We start from the raw sequence: 21,548 nt of genomic DNA on the forward strand, positions 1-21,548 counted from the left end.
CTTTCCACTACATGAAATCAGGACATAAGAAGCTGGATATCAATTCAGATGTTGCAAAAGAACTTCAGTGTAGCCCTGTAATAAAGCTCTCTAAAAACACAAATATGAGGCAATTGCACGTGCCAGAAATCAACCTATCAGTCAACAAACTAAACACTTTGGAGAAAAATAAGATCGATGTTTCACTTTGTTAAAGATGAAAGGGTTTTACTGATGTGTGAGTGTCTTTTTATATCACAAGGCCATCACAATAGATCTCAGTCTCCGTGTCAGCTTTGATGTTTTGGGCTAGGAGGCTGTTTGTGGTGGCAGGTTGTCCTGGGCAAAGTAGGGGGTTTAGCAGGCCTCTACCCCCTACTCCCAGAGAAGTAGCAGCAATCAAAAATAGCCACTAGACATTTTCAAAAATCCCTGGGGGAAGAAGGAAAAAACCATTTCCTGATAGGTAATAAGTGAAATAAATGGATGGATGCCGGTCCAGAAAAAAAAAAAAAAAAAAAAAAAAAAAAAAAGACTATTTCTCAAAATCTGTTGCACAGGATTTTGAGACTGGAAACCCAGGGGTGTTCTTTTATTAAAATGAAAAAGGAGTAATGTTGGTACGGGGAAGAATGAACAGGCAACTATTGGTGTCTCCTTTCTATGGACGATTAACTGCCCCTTTTAACATTTTTTTTTTTAAATATCATATAGCCATTACCCAATATAGAGAGTAAGGCAGTGAACCCGTTGCTTTATGGGTGTGAGGTGAGAGTTCTATGGATTCATCTGAGATTTAGATATCTCTCACTGCCATGGAGAGTTGCTCCTACTTGCTTCAAGAGCGTCCTTGATGCATGTAAGCTTTTGTCCTTCTCTTCTTCCCCTACCCCTATGCTCCACATGCCTCTCCCTTTCTGTCCTTCAAACTCACCTTTCTCTTTCGGAACTGGGCTGTAACTTTTCAGAAAGCCAGCGGGCTGTGATCCCCACTGCATTCAAGTGGCCTGCATGGGGAGTGGCTGGGATCCCCACTGCCTTCAAGTGGCCTGCATGGAGAGGACAGGGTGAGAGCATGCTGAGATTGACAGCCCACTATGCTACTTTGCTCTTGCCGCTGGTCTCCTGGGCACAGCCCTCTTTCATCTTTCCTTTATCAGGCAGCTGAGAGTTGTCTGTCTGCTTGTAGGACCAGGTAGGTGTCCTGTCAGATATAGCCAGGTGAACAGTGATTAAAATGAAATCAAGAAACCTCTGCTTCCTCCACACAGGGTGATAGCCTCCAGGGATTCATTCCTTTCTCCTCACTGACAGATACTTATGTAATTTCCTACAGAGAAGTTTAAGAAATAGCCCAAACCAAAAGTTCCCCTAAAATTAAATTCCCCAACAAGGCCACCTGAGCCCTTTCCCTCAGTTCTTCCAAAGCGGGGTCCTGTGGTGGGGACTGCAGCTTCCGTCTCATGGTGACTGGCCTGGTCAGTGCAAAGGTGGCCCGTGTCAGTTGCAAGTCGGCCTCCACTGGCCTTTACAAAAGGGTTCTTTTGTACCAGAAGGGGGATGTTGCAGCAGCAGCAGAGGAGGGGGAGGAAAAACAAAACAAAACAAAAAACCAAACAAAACAATCATACCAACAAAACAGAGCTTGCGATTGTCATTCGATGAGCATCAGGTACTTGTTATTAATTCTACTGGTTAAGCACTTATAAATAAAGGACAGATACTTCTTGTCCCCAGCCACCTTTCTTTGTTAGGAGTCATCGTAGAGAGGGTTGTTGTAGTTTCCCCAGGACCCGTAGTCATGATCATCCAGCAGCCTTCCGTAGGAGGAATGCCTGTGTGAGAAGAAGATGAGATCACTTGTAGATGTGCCATCTGTGGACAAGTTACTACCCTGCAGCCTGAACCCAGGATGCTCACAGGTCTGTGGGAGGGAAAGGCATGAGACAGTCCAGCAGGATAACCCTGGACTCTGTCAGCCCCAGTTATCAACATCCGCCTAGGAGCTGGCCTGGCCCTTTCTGTTGAGATCTGGTAAGTCTTTTTCTCCTTCACCTCTAGCACAGGAGAAGGGAGGGAATGCTCCATTTCCACAGCTTCCCAGTAAAAAAGGAAGGGGAGGGAAGCTTGGGGCCCAGCATCTTGATGTAGGTCTCAGAGGCAATTTTCACGAAAGCAATATCCACACAACCAAAGGCACTATTGCTGCTACTGCTGTTCTTGGTGTTTTGTTGTCATTTATACAGTGTGTTTATATCCAGTTTTTAGTTGATCCTCAAAATCATGACTGGGATAAAGCAGTGTTTCTCTGATGAGGAAAACGGCCTTTGGGAAGTGTACTTGTTAGGCCCCACACCATCCAGCTGAACTATGTGTCAAATCCCCACCCCAACCTAAAGAGTTTTCAGAACTACCCCCCTCCCCAGTATGACTGTCTCCTTAGTCCGATGGAAACATGGACTAACAAGGGTGTTGGGCATCCTAAGGGGCTGTAGCACACTTATGATTTCTGTAAGACACTAAGGTCAGATTGCCTTCACATTTTCTTTTTTCTTTCTTTCTTCTTCTTCTTCTTTTTTCTTTCTTTGAGACAGAATTTCTCTATAGCATTTGAGTCTATCCTGGAACTCGCTGTATAGACCAGCCAGGCCTGAACTCACAGCGATCTACTTGCCTCTGCCTCTCAAGTGCTGGGATTAAGGATCTGTGCCACCACCACCTGGTACCATCACTATTTTTTAATGACCACTGGATGGCTGCTCATGTAAATGTATAAGCCAATGTCTTTCCAATGGCCCACAAAGTTACAAAGACTCTGGACCTTCTACTTTTCTGAGTTAATTAATTGTTACCAAAGGCCCTGCTCTTTCAGCTCAAGTGTATTGCTTTTTTCTGTCCTCGTACACCCAGCTCTTTTGCCTCAGGGCCTTTGCACTTACTGTTTCCTGGCTCACATATCTTCCAAAATACTATGTGATTCCTATAATTTCCTTGTAATTACTTCTCTTCTTCAACTAGACTATATGTTTCATGAGGGTAGTGGCTGTTATGTTTATTCATGGTTCTATTTCTGGCATCTAGAATATCTGGCACAAAGTAAGTCATCCGTAGTTATGTGTGGAAGACACAGGAGCTGAAGACAATACATCTTGAGCTCTCACAAAAGTGAGAGAATCTGTTCACAAAGATGGGCACTCTCCTGCAAATGGCATGGCCATTTTAAGACTAAAATGAATGACAGGATTGAAAGAGCATCACAAACACTCGGTGCCTCTGAGGTTCATGGCAGCGTGTGAATTTTTACCTGTGTCATACCCTCCCACAATGCCAGTGCCCCATCAGAGCCTGCATAGACTGTGCTCTTTGCTGGGCTGAGCTAACAAACAATCAGACTCTGGGAACGTGAAGGATAAGAGCTGAATTTAGATCCAGGAGGCTGATGTTGAACTGGAAATCATGGATGCTAAATACGGTGCAGATAAATGCACCTGGTCCCCACAGTCTTCTCACTGTCAGAGATGAAGAGTAAGCAAAACAGAAACACAACTCTAGGCACACAAGAGACACTTGCTCCACTTCCACCCGCTGCTAATACAGTTGCCCTTCCCTCCCGTAGCTTGCTGACACCAGCCAGGGACTGACAAAGAGATGGCATTTTTCCAGGACCAGCTCCTTGCTGTACTTGTTTCAGAGTTCAAGTATAGCTCCTGCAAGCTGACTCAGTGAACCTCTCTATATCCCTGGACACTTGATAATGCTCTGCAAAATAATCTGTTTATACCATCAGCCCACAATCATGTGTGTGTGGATGTGAGGAAGGGGGAACACAAGTAGCCGCTGAGACACACAGGGAAAGCAGAGGTCATTGTGGTAGGGAGGTGAAGATCATGAGCTATGTGTGGCCAACCCTCCCCTTACTTAAAAACCTCCTGTTCCAACAAATCACTAATAGGATGACTGAGAACTGGGAGCTGCCCCATGAGAAAGTAAACTCCAGGCATTCTAACACCAAAGTCCACCTTCTATTTCAGCATGACTTACTGCTGTAAATCTGGCAAACATGTCCCTAATAACCCCACACATTCATTGATAGGAGCCCCTGCTTTGCCTTGAAGATAATTTAACTTCTTGTGGCATTTTAAGCTCTTTTTTAATTTGTACATCATTACTTTCATATAATTTTTTTCTCATAAATTGTCTGTTTGGCCAATAGATGTATGTCTGGAGTAGGTTTTTGACCCCCTTGTTCCTTCGTTTATAAAATGAGGAGTTAAAAAATGCATTAAAGTTTCCAGAAGGATTCAATGAGGTAATGCCTTTTAAAGGCTTGGCACACAATAAATATTGGCCAATGCTGCTTTGTAACTTTTATTATAATGAAACTCACACAAGCCCATGCTAAATCTGCAAGCAGTGAAACACAGCACCAAACTCCTGAAACTGCCCAAGGCACAGTAATAAACCCAGTTTTTGATATTATTGTTATTTGAATCTTATAAAATATTGTGGCAATGTGAAGTCAAAGGATTAAAACCCCCGTGGCCCCAGGTTTTGCAGTCTGTGGTTAATTTAAGCACTTGGGTCAATGCTACTCCTGAGCTTGCTGCACTGAAAGAGGTATCTATTGTACAAACAGGGGAGAGTGAAGAAAAACACTAATCTTGGCTTCCATTTTTCTCCACCTTTACATTTGTACAGCGAGTGCTACTGAATGGGAAAGAAATGGGGGAAATAAGGAGAGAAAAATGGGAAATGGATCGAATCTGCAAGGTTTTGTCTTAACTCATCCAGGGGCTGAGACAAGAATCAGATATGCAGGGATTGGAGCTGGGCTTGGTGAATCTGATGTTGTTGTGGACACAAGAAATGAAACACAGTTGTGGGTATGTGTGTGATAAGGGGAGAAGAGTTAGGAAGCATTTAAACCTTTCTTTCTGGGCCAGAGCTAGTTAAGCCATGGTACATTTTGATTGGACACGGGAGCTTTCCAGATGGGCATGCACAAGCAAAGTCTAAGAAGTAAAAGAGGAAACATTTTCCTCCTACTAGCACTAGGAAAGCAGGAATTTAGATGGCTTTGCCAGTATTATTTAACGAGAGACCTGACAACAAAACCTTTTCTTGACTCTGTGGAGCAACGTTATTTATCTAATTTCAACCTGAGAAGTATTCAGTATAAGTGATGCTATTGCTGGGTCAAGGCAATTTTGTTTATGTGATTTCTCAATACGAATTGGTACCTGCCCTGTATTTTTCACTTGTTATGAACTGGTTCCACTTAAATGAACTTCTTGGGGGGTAGACTAGATCTTACTTCCTCTGTAACTGTCTGTACACTTAATGTGTTAAGCTTGATGCTATGGTTATGGGGTAAGTATTTGAAGGTGACAGTTTACATTGAGTAGCATAGAAATCAGGCAGATGTTAACTTGGTCAATACTAGAGAGGGTTCTTATGGCTTGTGATGCCACACAAAGTTGGCAAAGTGGCAGAAAAAAAAATCTCAGTAAAGAATGCTGGAGGTCAAAGGTTCCTCTTGACTTAAAGAGAGGAAGGAGAAAGACCCCATGCCACGATGTGAATTGATAGCACTTAGCTCAGTGCCCACAGTGCTCCATCAACGGCACCACCCTTCTCATCTGTGCTACTGTCCTGAGAGGGGATATATGGACCAGTCTCTTAACACATCTTCTTGTGTTTACTTTATTGTCTTCGACAATGAGTGCACGTTTCACTTTCTTTGAGCTTAAACAATACATATTTTAGAAAAAAACCTATTTTTTCAAGGGTGAATCCCAGCTCTTGGCAAAGCATCCACCTGTGTTGATGAGTGCACCCCAAGCCCTCTCTTTTGGCAGGGGAGACCCGGTTTTCAATCATCAGTGCTTGCTATGAGCTGATCAGGAAGGAAACACAGACATTAAGACAGGACTCGTTTCTGGGAAAACACTGTAGTCATTAGCCTTTAGTAATTAAGTCCCAGACTCGATGACTTCCATTAGCAAAGATGTCTGCTGCAGCTGTCACTGTCTCCTCTTTTCGTTCACACTGGTGGCTCCAGATTTTTCATTGTCACACACCTGCCTGGCTCCTTTCATTGAAAACTTAGTCTAAGGGACCCTACTTTGGAAACTTATGGACACCTTGACCAACTAAGTACACTTAAATACCTGTCCTTAGGGACCTTATATTCTGAGATGGGGACATAATAGACATGTTACAAATAACTATGTGGTAGGTGGTGGTAAGTGTAGTGGGGAAAAATAAAGCAAGTTGTAAGGTGGGGATTGCAGTTCCTAACGGTGCCCAGGGAAGGTCTCCTGTAGGCACCATTTGAGAAGACCCCTAAGGAGATGAGGGATGAGTTCTGTGGATGTCTGGGACACATCCTAACAACAGAGGTGGGAATGAGGGCAAAGGTCTTGGGGACAGGAACACAACACATCTGTGTTGTATCAGCCAGGTCCCTATTGCAAATCAAAGCAACTTTTCATATTGAAAGTGCCAATTCATGCAAAACTTGCAGGCAGCAGTGACAGTGGTGTCCATTAGGCCTTCATACAACATCATCTAAGGTCAGTGATTTGCATAACTGTCTGTCTAAGTTAGAACGTGGACACTCTGGGGCATGGTTTAAAGCTAAGACTATTGAGGCCACACGGGCCAGGGTTAGTCAGCCACAGTTAATATAGCTAGTTAATGGCAAAGTGCCACAACTGGGGGCCTTATCAGTTCTGCCTCTTTCTACCAAGGTCCCAATGATGAACACATTTCCAAATACTATTTTCTAAATGTTCTTTCATAGTCTGTTTCCTTTAGCTATTATTTTCAAACATAAAACCTTCGGTAGCCAACCTCTTTCAGTTTTTACAGTTATTATCTGTGAGACACCATACCACTGTGAGAGCATCACCACAGGTGAGGGCCAGAGACCTCGCCTCTGTCCACAGACTCAGCATGGAGAGTTGAACAGTGAAAGTCTGTGTTGCTTAAATAAGTGGTTCCACTTGCTCACCCCTACATCCCTACAGGTAAACCAGCCTCTAAGATTACTCTTGCTGTTGACCAAATTTAGTTCCTGGCTGGGATACATCATTAATTCCTGAGAAGCAAGTGGAAGACAGCAGGAAGGTGTATCCAGAAACTTGGTACAGCCAGGGCAAGTAGAGGGCTCCAAGAAGAGGCCTCTCTAGAGCCAGCCACATGGGAATTCAAAAAACTGAATGAGCCAAATACCTCTAGTTTGTTCAAAGTCATAGAGGCATGAAGGGACAGGACTGTACATGCATAAGACCTCCACAGTAAAGTATCTCTTAGAAGTGTCAAGATATAAGGATAAAGCAGAATTATAAGTATGGTCCTTGGACCACCAGCTTTGGTATCCTTGGTGAGCTAGCTATAAATGAAGTTGTAAGGACTCCATCCAGACCCAATCAGAATCAGGGTCAGAGGCCCTGGAAATCATTTGTGATATGACCCTCATCCCCACTGGCAATTTTATTCAGCAGAGCCCAGAAAACCTCAGAGGTGTGAACCAAATAAACTAGATACCCAGAACTCCAAAAGCTAATCTGAAAATATCCAGGATGTAGATAACAAATTCTAAAATATCCTGGCCTTCACAGCTGGCTGGGGCTAGTCATTAAACCCAACAATAAGCAGAAGCCATCTGCAGTCACTGTGAGACACAAAGCAAGATAGCTAATCACTAACAAAGACGTGAAGAGCCAGGCCCTGTCTTGTCTGAAAACGGAGATCACATGTATTTTGTGAAGGGTCACCAGCACACCTAATCACAGCTTCATCCACTTCTGCAGATGTCGGCTCTTGTGTGAGGAGATCTCCTAGATGAGCAGATTTGAGCAATTTAAACAAAACAACTGACTTCCACCACACTTCAATCATCACTAATTAAAGACACCCTTCCACAAGAGGTAGGGAGGGGCTCTGCTTCCCATTAAATTTGCAAATGAGCCTTGGAGTAGAGATGGCCTGAGAGGGTTTCTGCTCTAATGTGTAACACAAATGCAACCTCATTAACTAACAGTATTACAGGGAAGCTGCCATACAACACACAGTCAAACTGCCCAGCGACCTTGTCATCCTTTCCTTTCCTCTCTTCTCTTTCTCCTGTGAATCCTTTGTGCCCACCAAGGATATAGTCATTCTTCCAGCCTCATGTTGGAATATACCATCTCACTTGGCATCACATGACATGCTCAGTTCTGAGAAGGATGGCTGTCACAGCATTCGACTTCTCTCAGTGGCTCCCTGCAGCCTCCTCACTGAACATGTGCAGGCATCCCAATTTAATGCCCCCCATAAGCTGGAGTTGCATGTTTCATTATAGTCACATTTTACAAAGGAAGACAGTGTAGACAGACTGAGACACTTGTTCATGGCTCCTGCACTACTACCATGCTGCGGTCTCTTTGTACATCCTCACACTAAGCTGACAGCCACAGTAAAAAAAGAAAAAAACAGGCCAGAGTGGTGCTGAGCATGAATGCCAAGCTCCACCCCGCCACACACACACATGAAACTGCTGCTGGTCAAGATGGGTCCATAACAAGAGAGCTCTAAGAAGTTCAGGTAGGTCAATTGTATAAGCCACATCCTATGATGACTCAGGTTAATAAAAGATACAGTTCTCTAGGCAGCAGACCCTGTGATGAAACTGGAGGTCATAGGCCACTGGAGAACAGAAGTGTGAAAACAGATGGCTAATGAGTTTCCAGATGCCTTTGGAGGAAACGAGCACTTGGGGAGAAAGGTAAAGGCACTGAACCCTGTCAGCAGAGCTCACAAGGTGCACTGTGTTTGGGAGATGAGGCTGCCTTTTCCAATGGCTTTGCACACACAGGAACATTGGCTGTGCCAGGGCTGTAGCCTGTGGGGACAGGTCATATGCTAACAGTATGGGATTTCAGTTAGTAGCCAAGTGATAAGAGTCTGACAGATAAGAGAACACTTGCATGCTATTGTGTTTAGAAATATGGGGTGATAGAAGCAAAACAAATTTCTAGGCAAGATGAAGTGTAGTATTATACACATGTAGGCACACATATGTGCACACACAGAGAGACACATATACATATAATACACACACACACACACACACACACACACACACACACACGGGGAGAGTCAGGCATCAATGGAGTTGACTATATTTTTTTGATAAAGGATCAATTAGAGGTATTTTCCAAGAATCTGGCCAGATAATACTTGCCTAAGACTCATGAAAATAAACAATTGACCCCCCCAACCAAATGTAACGGGGAAGTAGGAAGGGGCTTTCCTTAGGGAGTTTCTAGTGTATAGATGTGACTAGCTTATCCTTAAGTTTACTGTGCCAAGTGTGGGCAGATGAACACACAAGCAGTTCCCTTATGCTCACACTACTGTGGACCATCTCAATTTGGAAAAGCAGAAATTCAGTTTTACTCCCAAATGTATCCAGTGTTATGACTGGGGAGAAAAATAGTTTAAAAGATGGGGAACCAGCATGGAACCAAACCAGGACCCCAGACCATGGGTGTCAGTGGGAGGCCTGGCCAATCTATGGGGCCTCTGTAGTGGATCAGTATTTCTTCCTAGTATACGAATGGACTTTGGGAACTCATTCCCAATGGAGGGATACTCTCCCAGCCTAGATACAGAGGGGAGGGCCTCGGTCCTGCCTAAGTTGATGTGACAGGCCTCACCCTCCCTGGGGAGTGGATAGGGTGTGGGATGGGGAATTGGGGGGGGAATGGGAAGATGGGAGGGAGAGGGAACTGGGATTGGCTTGTAAAAATAAGATTGGTTTTAATTTAAATAAAGATTATTAAAATATATTTGTAAAATAAAGAAGAGAATAGCATTTTATGTGGTTTTCATCAGTGCACAGATGTAATGCATGCTCGTTTTCTATGTGTGATGGCAGGATTCTGTTGCTTCACTGAGGTGATCCCATTGTTGCATGCTCGTTTTCTATGTGTGATGGCAGGATTCTGTTGCTTCACTGAGGTGATCCCATTGTTTAGAGAGATGCTTGCCACATGACTGGTGATCAGTAAATGTTGTGTATGTGTATTTATCTCTCTCTCTGTGTGTGTGTTTGTATGTATGACTATGTTACCAAGATTCTTTCCAGCTTACCCTTATGATGATGATGGCAGAAGGACTTGCTCTTGGCACACAGCATCCTTTCATTTTTTCAATATGCCCATCATTCTTCACAGGTGAGGGAGTGAGGGCTAATGATTTGCCATAACAGGGACAGGCTGCTATAAAATGGCAGAACTGGGACTTGAACTAACATCCCCCAGCATCTAGAATCTGAATATTCAATTACCATTCAAGCCAGCAGAAAGGCAGTGTTTGTTTGAAATGGTAAATCTGAATTCTTGCTTAAAGTCAAGGCAGAGTCCTTTAGCTGATCTTAGCATCTTTTTTTGGTATGTGTGTGTGGTGAATATGGCAAGTAGGATGACATTCATGCCAAGGTCATGGCTTTTTGGTGTAATAGTTCTGTAGAACAGCACTGTTAGTGATTTGAAAAAATGATTATAATTTATCTGTAAGTTCCTCTGGCGGGGGAAGGGACACATTTTTAGCATACTCTTTGTTACAAAGTAGCAATGAAGCTACTTAACTCATAAATACAAAATATAGCAGTAAACTAGTAGTTAAACTAGAGCGGCACACCACATGATTTATAAAATTAAGTTTGCTATTCAAAGAAATTCAGACTTAATGAAGACAAAGTTTTGTTGTGTGTTTAGTCTGAAGGCACTGTCTGTGTGTTTTTATAAAGGCTTTTGGACATGAATGACTCAGGCCTTTTTGTTCCTCCTTTTCCTTGAAAACTGTCCTCTTCTGTCTTTGCACCCTGGAGGGAGGTGATGCTCTCATTCCTGACACCTTATTAGATTGATCAGATGTCAAGTGGTAACAAAGATGGGGTAATAGAAGGGAAGGAAGAGGGGTGAATTCCCTGGTGGGTGCTGGGCTGGCGTGACACTGGAGATGAGGGGACTGATGAGGGGATGTGTCCTTATAGGGGACAAACACGGGGATAAGGTAGGAGCAGCAGATGCTCTGGGAGGAAAGAACATAGCTATGGTGTAAAGAAGTAAGACAGGAGTGTGTGTGTGTGTGTGTGTGTGTGTGTGTGTGTGTGTGTGTGCATGTGTCTAATTATGTGTGTCTGTGTGTGTTTGCATGGTGTGTGTGTGTGTGTACCTGATGTGTGTATATGTGTATACTGTATGAATGTATGTGCATATGTCTATGTATAATGTCTGTGTGTATGCTTGTATGGTATGTGTCTGTGTATTTGATATGTGTATGTTTGTATCTGATGTGTGTATATGTGTATGTATATATGGTATGTGTGTGTGTCTATGTCTAATGTCTGTGTATATGTATATATGATATACTTGTGTGACTTTGTCTAATGTCTGTGTGTGTCTGTATGGTATGTGTGTGTGTACATGTGTATATGGTATGTGTGTGTGTACCCATGTCTAATGTATGTGTGTGTGTTTGTGTATATGGTGTATGCACACGTGTGTGTATGCACACAGTACATGTGATGTGTACTCTTATCTTTGTCACTTACTTTTCCAAGTTTCACCTCGGTCTATTTTTGAGCTTAGCCAAGAGACCAAGGCTCATGCAGCTCATATATTTATGGAGTAAAAGACAATAATCAAGTGCAATATATATGAAAAAATATAACAAACGTTGATAGTACTGGGGATGAAAGCAATGAAGAACAGAAAGGATAAATGCCAGGGCCTAAAACCCGAAAGGAAAGTTCTCCGAGGAAAGCAGGAGTTTCAAATGAAGCAGCGGGGATGGGGTAGCATGGGAGACCAAGGCCAGGGAGTCAGGGTTGGCATCTTGAGAACTGAAGGGGAGCCTGAGCTGGACTGAGATGCAGTGGGCAGGGCCAGGGCTGAGTGACCCCTAGGTCAGCCCAAGGAGCTAAAATCTCATAGAGACCCCAGACTCTAGGTAAATCTTGTCCTATGACATCAGCATGCCACATACTCAGTGTTTCATTCTACAAACTGTCCACCCCTAGACTAGATGTGAGGGGTTAGTTTCCTGGCCATGTTCACTTCCTTGCCTGTGTTTCTGAGGGATGAGATGCCCATCACAAAACAAGCCTGTTCATCCTGAAGCCTCACAAATGGAATCTTGTTCTTTCCAAGGAGGAAGAGGTGTCTCACCTGATCTTTAGATATGCTGCAGCTCCAAACACCAACAACACCACGGCGATGACGGTCACGGTGATGGCAGCGATACTGCCTGTGAAGGAGAAAAAGACCAGAAAAGACAATGAAGGAGCTAGTCCGGTGACTTGAGAGTACATAATACCTAATCATGTCTCCTCTGAAAGAGGAAAAAGATATTTACCTCAGACCATTCTGATGGAAGTTAGAACTAGATAGAACAAAAGCCAGAACTTCAATATTGTTACTGAACTTAAAACAAACAAAAAAGTGTGGTTCAGTAAATGGTTAATATTTCTTTTAGCATTTATTGTGACTTGCTGGATGTGCTGGAATACAAAGGACAGTACACAATAACATCTCACAGTCCTTTGAAGAATGACAGGGGTCAGTTACCAGCACTGCTGTCTGCAGAGGAGAAGATGTTAAGTCTCCCAGTGTCTTCCTTTTCCTGTTTTGTCGGGTGCCCTTGTGAAATATTGGGAGGAAGTTATCCATTCAGGTACCGCTATGAACTAATGCAGCTGAATTTTTAATAAACTAGAACCACACAGCGGTTTCAGTGGTGTCCACTTCAAAGGGGTCACTTTGGTAGGGGATGTGTAGATTTCATGGATGTCAGCAGATCAATGCAGCTGAAAAACAACAATGCTCTTCTCTTGGGGAAGTTCGGCCAGCTTCCATGTTCAAACAGGAGATTTGGATTATAGGGAATGAAGTCGTTTGGTATGCAAAGTAGGGTCAGTTGTTCAGGTAACACTTGTGTTGTCGTTGTTGCAGCAACATAGTTATAAAGGAACACAAATGCTTTGTGCTGTAGCTTGAAATTTTGTTCTTAAAGCAATATTAATGGGAAGGTGAATAGACAGACTGACAGAACAATCCTTCAGGCACGTGGCCCTACAAAAGTAAGCATCCTGCCTCTGAATATATCTTTGAAGCATAGCACTCTTTCTGTATGAGTTTTGGGCTAATAATACATGTACTTCTATTCTGCCTTAGAAGTATTAAAGATCAATTAGATTCTTGTGAGTAACCATGATTGCCCATGTGACCAGGAGCTATTTCGTCAACTGGATTGACTTGTATGTTCTGCTCATCTCACATGATTTTAATGCAGGTAAATGAGATGCCACACACACCAATTTGAAGAATTGTTCAATGCATGATCCTGGACCATTTCCTATCTCTTGCACATGAATCTTCCCCACATTCTTCAAGATTTATTAATTGTAAATTATTTGGCATCTCTATTATGTTCACCTTCCTTCCATGAATGGCTTGTGCTTATTACTTTCTCCCTCATCTCCTCTACCGAAAGAAGTAGGGCATAGACAAGAAGCAAAGCTACTTCTTAACTCTTTAGCAACCCCCCTAAGGTTTTAGGGGAAAGGCTACATTGGGGATCTACATTTCCAGTGGTTACAGACAAGAGCCAAAAGTCATTGCTATCATGAAGACAATGAGAAGAGCTGGGTGTGCTCCTGGAGACCGACCATATCACCCATTTCAGAGCTTGTGCACTCCAGAACAACTGGCATGCCCATTTCTTCACTTTTAGAAGGCTTTTGAGCCAGATGAGTGTAATCGTCACTGTGATTATCTCTCTTTTTATGACATTAGGTAAATTGTGGTGCTGATTGCTGAGATGCACAGATCTGGTAGAGTGGAGAAGGCCAGAAGTCAGATGCACTTATGAAAAACCTCCACTCTTGCTTTGAAAGGCAGCCCTTAGTTTCTTGGCCTCCAAACTGAGCTGAAATTAGAACAATTCAAAGTTCAGGGGAGCCTCTTAAGAGTTCTGCTGTGAGCTTTCAAAGGGAGGGCTAGAACCGCAAGGTAAGCTGAGGGGATATTGGACAATTAGAAAAGATGCAGTCATTGCAATTAGGAGTAGTTTATAAAAAACTGACCTTTTAATTTAATCCCCCTCCCAAAAGGGTAAGGAATATAGCTGACTCCACTAAAGGACTCCTAAACCACCCTAAGGATAGCTTAGTGTAGGACACCATAGGTTTGATCTTCGGCAGGGTATCTCCCCTAACTCTAAGCACCTGGATGTCTTCCAGCCCTGCCATTTACCTGGTTTATTTATATACCACCTCCTTTTAAAATAAATCGGGCAGTTCCCCCAACCCAAGTGCTGTTCCTTTTTGTGTGGAGACAGCAAGTGACAGAACCCTACTTCTTCCCTACATCATCGTGGCCATACAGTGCCAGGAGCAGTTCTGTGACCACAGGTGACATCATCCTCATTGTCAGAGATGGAGGCTACAGGTGACATTTTACCTGGTAGTCTCCTGGGGGGGACACTGAGCCCTTAGAGAGTTGGCTCCACTGATGTGAAGCGAAGGGTATAAGGTAAAACAGTTTGTGATGAAGTTTGGGATCTTTCCATGAGATGTTGGGTCACCCACTGGCTGTTTGAAAAGAGAGGCACACTTTCCCTACCTCCACCCCCACCTCCATCTCCAAACCCAGGAGCTGGAATCTTCTGGAAGGAGATTTAGTCTGAGTCCAGAAGATCCTGTGTTCTGAGCCTTCCCTGGCTTGAGAAACTGCACTTGGAGGGCTTGGTGATTGTGCGTGTGTGTGTGCGCGCGCGCGCGCGCGCGTGTGTTAAGCTCCTGTGAGCCCTGCTTTCTGTGGCACTAAAGGGGCTTTGGATTTTTTCTTTCCTTCTTTCTTTCTTTCTCTCTTTCTTTCTTTCTTTCTTTTTTCTTTCTTTTTTTTTTGACCTGTGCAAACAAATGCTGTTCACCCAATTTTTGTTTAACCTGGAATTTCCCTTGTCATTTTATTCTCCTCCCCCACCCCAAGATGAGACTTGGAAAAGAAAGAGGAGGAAGATTTGGTTGTGGGAACAATTTTTCTCATAAGGAATATACAGGACCTCACCAGCTATGTGCTGGGAAGGGGTGTGTGGAAGTTTGCTGGCATTTTAGTTCTTCCTCCTTGGGATCCATTATTTACAGACCAGATGTGACTCATGCCATAAAGCTGTGGGATGGGCAGACATTGGAGAATTGGAGGAAATGTATCTTCATATTGCATAAGCCAAGGTACAAGACATCCCCCTGTGCTAGTACATTGTACGGTGCCAACATGTTCTGCCTACCCGAAGGGCTCTTGAAGACCCAGAAACCAAAGCCTCCTTGAAGTTCATGCCACCCCAAAGCCTGGATTTCTCAGAGTACCCTTCTTGTCACTTTCATAATGGCTAGAGTGAGAATAAAGGGGCTCAAGGATTAGCATGGCTTCTGTTTCTGCAGGTGAATTACTTTGGGCCAGCCCTGAACCAAAAGGGTTAGACCGCTCATTTAATTCTCTTTCTGAGCTGAACGACACACTCCCGTTCTATAGATGAGGAAGTTGAGGCCAAGAAAGGTTGAGATCTTGATTAGAGTTATACATTTGGTAAATCATGGAGCTGAGTAGCATCTGAATCCAGACTTTATTTCACCTGCCTTTTGCACTGTAATCACCACCATGCTAGTTACTTCCTATAGCCCGTTCCATAGACTCCAACTCTTGTCTTCTTGGTTCATTTGTTTAGTTTGTTTTTGCTTTTATTTCCCCTTAGGACATAACTAAATATCAAGGCTTCTGAGATATTCCCCCTGATGGACACTCTTGAGTAACTGACAGTGTGCCTCCTGCTTTCAAACACGGGATTGTGTTTTTGAGCTTCCTCCGGCAGATCCTCACCATAGCCATCTTGCATCGTTTCCCATCCTTTGCATAATTTTAACACTTAACAATTTCCTTCATTGTCGAGTCACTCATTGTAATATTGGCAGGAAACATGACAACTGGAAGTTTTGACCCCAGCCACTGTACCAAGGACATTCTTGAACACAGGTTTTGTACTTATTCATCCTGAATCCTCTGGTCTAGGTCTTTTCCAAGCACCCTACCTCTAGGACTCCATCCCGCCCCACCCTAGACTGTCACCCTCCACACTATTTAATGGTGAGTCTCCATGGATGGCCGTAGGGGTTGGATGGAAGAGAGTTAAACTAAAACGACATGCCCCTGCTGAAATATGGTCAGGCACTATTCCCTTTGTTGGTGCCCAGAGGCAGTCCTGGAATAAACATTTTAAGGGGCCTCTTTCTCCATGCTTGCCTCTAACCCACAGATGTGTGAACTTTCTTATTGTCTCAAATTCAAGGGCTCTCTGGCCACATCAGGTCTACCTCCTGTATCACTTAACCCTTAAGTTCCCACTTTCAGAATTTTCTCCTTGAGTGGATTCCCCACCCCAATAAATATGAAAGAAGTCTTTCATTTGATGTTTCTGTTGGGAATATTTCCCAAATATACCCCAAATGAAAATGCTAGGATGTGATAGGGTGGATCTAAACACCCTGTGAATACACTTGGCCAGAGCTATTACAAGTGTTGAGAGAACAAAGGCTGGAACAGATAATGGGGGAGTGTCCAAGGATGAGCAAAAGGAGAGTGCTTAGCTCCTGTCCATTGTTTTGACACGTGAGCCACACAACCTGAGAATTTAGTTCATATGTGTGAGCGCTTGACCCAGGTCCTGGGTGTGTGCACACACTCCTGCTGTATTTGAGAAGACTTGTTAACAACTCTCAACTGTTCTTCTGTATTATCATGCTTTCCTTCCTTCTTCCTGGTTCATAAAGTCAGAGAGCTATAGACAGGAACAGGTGGCCACTTCAGAGTGTGGCTGCTCCTTTACTGAAGGTCATCAGGAACCCAGGGGCACTTTGCTTTGAGTTCTTACTCTTTCAAAGTGTCTGTCTGTGGGTGTGTTGGGGGAGGGAGTGAGTACCAGGATGGAACTTGTGCCTTGAATTTCCATTTGTCATGGTAGGCTCTTCCATCTTTGCAGGAGTGATTCCTTCCTCCTAATATCAATGATAATAATAGCAGCAAGCAGTGATAGTACACACCATAGCAACTAATGCTTTCCTAAACTTAACTCTGTAAGCTTCAGTATTTCAATGCATCTATCCCCCGTAAGAACTCTGTAAACTAAATACTTTTGCTTTACAGATGGAGAAACTGAGGACAGAGGTGTAGGGCCCCATTCTATGTTGGTAACTAGAAGGACCGGTTACAAAGGACATGCTGGCTTGGAATCCATGCTGCTATCCTCTAACTGCTCCTGTCACCTTTACTGGAGTGCTAGAACTGGACCAGGCATTAGCTCAAGATCAAACCTTTGCTCTGGATATCTTATCTGCCTTCTGTTAGCTTTCTGGAGTCAGGTCTAATTCAGAACTGTACGGTAATTTGGATCCTCTATAGGCACTGTGAGGATGAGTCAAAGTGTAGTAACAACTGGAAATTAAATAATCCTGCATACATGATGACATTTCTCTGGTGGTGACATGTGTTGCTGAAGCTTCCCACAGTCGTTTGGCCCCAAATGCTATATTAATTATTGAACTTCTTGGACAAATGTCTAGGGCTTCTTTTTGGCTAGCTCTGTCTTAATTATAACCCATTTCTATTAATCTAAGTATTTCCGCATGGTCTTGACTTACAGGAGATTGCCTGGACCTGTTACTTCTTTGGCAGGCTACATGGTGTCTCTCTCTGTCCACATTTCCCAGAAGTCTCCTCTTCCTAGTTCTGCCTGCCTTCCTGCCTCATTGGCCAGACAGTGTTTTATTAGTCAACCAATAAGAGAAACGTATATATAGAAGGCCATTTCCTATCAGATATGTGTATTGGGAAGAGAACTCATTAGAAGCAGTTACAAGTCACAGGACAGTAAGATAGGAGAATCCATGGCACTGGTTTTGAGTGTACGTGTGTGTATGTGTGTGTGTGTGTGTGTGTGTGTGTGTGTGTGTGTGCATGTGTTTGTGTGCTTCTCAAAACAACTGCCTGCCTGGCTGCTAAATGTGCAGGGCAGTAGTCATCTCACAGCATCCATGAGGGACTGGTATTATAATCCTCTGTAGACACAAAAACCCAAGACATTCAAGTTCCTTATAGAAAATGTAAGAGCATTTGCAGATACTCTATGCACATTTTCCATATACTGTAAATTACCTTTGGATTATTTAGTATAACCAGTCAAGTGTATACGTTATATAAATAGCCATTAAATCACATTGTTTAGGGGAAAACGACAAGAAAAGTATTTGTTCATGTTCAATAAGACACTTTGGTTGTTCAAAACTGTACAATAGAGGATGAGTGGGTAAAGAAGGCTGAAAATTGACCAAAACAGGGGTCTCTGTCATCTGTTTGGTGGTGATAGAGGTGATAATGATGGGGTGTGTGTTGTGAGTGGGATGAGATGAGGGAGTGAAAACAATCAGTCCTTGATCCTCATATAGAACCACTATATGGATGGTACCTTTGTGTTACTGAAGGTCATGCTGACTTCTGGCCATGGGTCCTGCTTGACTCTCACTCCTTTTCCTCCCTTACTCTACTCCAGGCTGTGGGAGTTAAATTTGTTTCCTTGGTTGTTTTATAATCTCACAAGGCTCTTTTGGATGGACTCCTGACTCCCCTCCCCCCACCTTGATCTAGGAATGTGGGATACAGAGAGCTTAATGCCAGTGGCTTGCCAAGGCAAGCATTGGTGTCTGGGAACCACACAGGAGAGTCCAGGTTTGGATTGGTAGATAGGAAGTTAAGTAGGGAGGTAGGCAATGCCAAACTTGATATTTCTACCTGTAACTGAAAGAGATGGGTCTGGAAACGTTGGAACAAGTCTTGAGAAGAGGTGAGAATGAATCATTTCTCTGGGTGGGAAAGATTTGGGCAGACAAGCTAATCCTTGCCTTCTGCCACTAAAGCCTCTGGGAAGAATAGACAGAAGGAAGTGTTTTGTGAATTAGCACAAAGGGAGGGGACTTTCACTGGGATCTTTATAGCCAGTCTTTTCACTTCCTGAACTAGGAGAAGGAGTAACCTTCCCAAGGTCATTTGGTTCACAGAACTGAACTGTGTCTGCATAAGAAGGTGTAGTGGAAATTAAAAAGTGTCGTGAAAGGTCACTGAGAACTCTGGAGGTCAGGGATGGTGTTGTGGGAAGGCGAGGGAACCCCAGAAGCATTCTGGGAAGAGGCACACAGCCTTTTGTTTCCCCAAGAACCTTCTTACACCTAAACTCAAAGGATAGATCTACCTCGAACCCCATTTTTCTAGATGTCTTCTCTTACTCTGGCATAACTGAGATTGACATCTGTAGCTGTGGCTAGTTATGCATATTTACACCCAAGATACAGGCATGAGATGTATTGTTAAGGTGATGAGACATGTGTGTGGGTTCTGCCTGCTCTCAATTGGAAATCTCTCATAGCCAGGAATACCAAACCATGCTTCTTTATTTGCCTAGGCCTAAAATAAGAAATTTATAAAATTATTCTGATCTCCTCTGAAATATAGCTAATTTATTATTAATCCATTAAAATTAATAACTTTTGGAGTATCCACGGATGTGTGCATACTCATGTGTATGTGTGTGTGCATTTGCTCACATGTGGGTGTAGAAGTCAGAGCACAGCTTTGGTTATGGCTCCTCAGGTGTCCACCCTGCCTTGTTTGACAGTGTCTCTCACGTGGATCCAGGGTGCACTAATTAGATGAGGTTAGCCGGCCAGTGAGCTCTGGGACCTGCTTGTCTCTTCCCCACTACACTGAGAGTACAAACATGCAGCACCATGCCCTTTGTTTTAGGGGAGTGCTCAGACTTGAACTCAGATCCTCAGGCTTGCACAAAAGCACTTTACCAGCTGAGCCATCTCCCCAGCCTGAGAGATGGTTTGATCACACCTCTACTCTCAGTGCTGGGAAGGCAGAAGATGGCTGTGTCCCTGGTTCACCAGCAAGCACTACAGCCACATAGGTTAACTTCAGCTTCAGTGAGACTGCCTGTCTTGAAAGCTAAGGTGGAAAGTGACCGAGAAAGACACCTGAGTCTCACCTCTAGCTTCCACACAGTGTACACAGATGCATGTGCACCCTGTGCGTGTACACACACGAACACGCACACACCTATACTACACAGATAAATAATAGATAAACACTTTGCTGCATAATGCATACAGCTAAAAATAAAAGCAGAAAGGTTAGTCTTGGCTACAATGGTAAATGCCATGAACTACACACCCCAGTGTCATTTCCTCTCAGCTTTTCTCCCTCGTGGGAACACAGCGCTGTACTCACTGTAAGGCAGTGTGGGGCACAGGCTCGCAATTAATGAAACCATTTCTGGCAGTTCTCCGTTACCATGGTTTTAAAGTTTCTTCGCTTCACTTACAATTACAGTCTTTTCCAACGCAGATGGGCCCTCCTTCTCACTTGGAATTTATTTTAACTACCTGTTTAGATTGCCCAGTTTCAGCTCTCCTTTGACATCTGTAACATGAGCTACCTGGGGTTTCTGAGAATAGCAATGATCTTGCTTATTCCTTTCTCAATGCACAGTGCTGCCTAAGCTGATTGCCACACAGCAACCCCGGGGCTGTCAGGAACACAGCTCACATTTAGTTGGCCAGAGTGGGAGTTCCACACCCTATCTACAGGAAATGAGGATTATTAAGGACTAGCCTGGGGTCCTCAACTCCCAAGTCATCTCTGTGAACATTGCTGAGGGGATGATATATTGCAGGAAGGATGCCACCTTGTCTCCAGGAACACTGAGAGACGAGGATTGTGGCATTGTTGCAATCTCTATAATAATAAATGCGAAGCTTGGCTATGAGTAAAACCATACTGAAGGAAATAATAAGATGGGAGAGACCTCCAGTTGAACTCGTCCAGTCTGCCAGGTGCAGACCCCTGTCCCTTTTGTTAGGGCAACTTTCCACTCTGGAAATCTCCCTGTTCACAGGATACAAGCAATCATGTAAGGCCATTGTCAGAGCCTGAGGTACAGTCCTCCCCTTCTGCCAAGTAACATGCATGTTTATTGTTTTTAATTATTTCTGTTTCAGGTCACTTATCCCCTGGGTCAGTCTCCCAAACAACGTTGGGTGAGGGCAGTGACATCAATGTAATTATAGTAATCCCAAGGAATCAGGGATCTCCTAAGAACCATTAGTTAAATTCAGCCTTGTCCCCATGTAATTAATCACCAAGGCCCCATAGGGCCTGCTTTCAGACACTATATTTACCAAGTTTAAATTTTTCCCAGACTCAGGCCTCTGAGGCTTTTCAGTTAAAAACACTGGAAAGAAAACCAATTTCCCAACTGTGATGCAGGTTAGAGGCGGAGACGGCTCCACTCCTTACCAGTATGCCTGTTCCTCGCTTGTTTCCCCCTACTGCCCCAAGATCACTCTTTTCAGCCAGAAAACTCCAGCTAATTCATTGTCTACCCCACTCCCTTTGATTTCCCAA

General features: G+C 43.7%; 1 protein-coding gene across 1 annotated transcript in view; it reads right to left on the reverse strand.

Moving 5' to 3' along the window:
* Positions 1-863: 863 nt before the first annotated feature.
* Parm1 (prostate androgen-regulated mucin-like protein 1) overlaps positions 864-21,548 on the reverse strand; it is a 94,984-nt gene continuing 74,299 nt past the window's right edge. Inside the window, exons 3-4 of the mRNA XM_051198260.1 lie at positions 12,204-12,282; positions 864-1,814 (exon numbers count right to left, since the gene is read on the reverse strand). Of these exons, the coding sequence (XP_051054217.1) occupies positions 1,730-1,814; positions 12,204-12,282 (164 nt within the window). The 3' untranslated portion in view covers positions 864-1,729. The remainder of the gene's footprint in view (positions 1,815-12,203; positions 12,283-21,548) is intronic.

This window comes from Phodopus roborovskii, unplaced genomic scaffold (genome assembly GCF_943737965.1).
Source record: "Phodopus roborovskii unplaced genomic scaffold, PHOROB, whole genome shotgun sequence".
Lineage (NCBI taxonomy): Eukaryota > Metazoa > Chordata > Mammalia > Rodentia > Cricetidae > Phodopus > Phodopus roborovskii.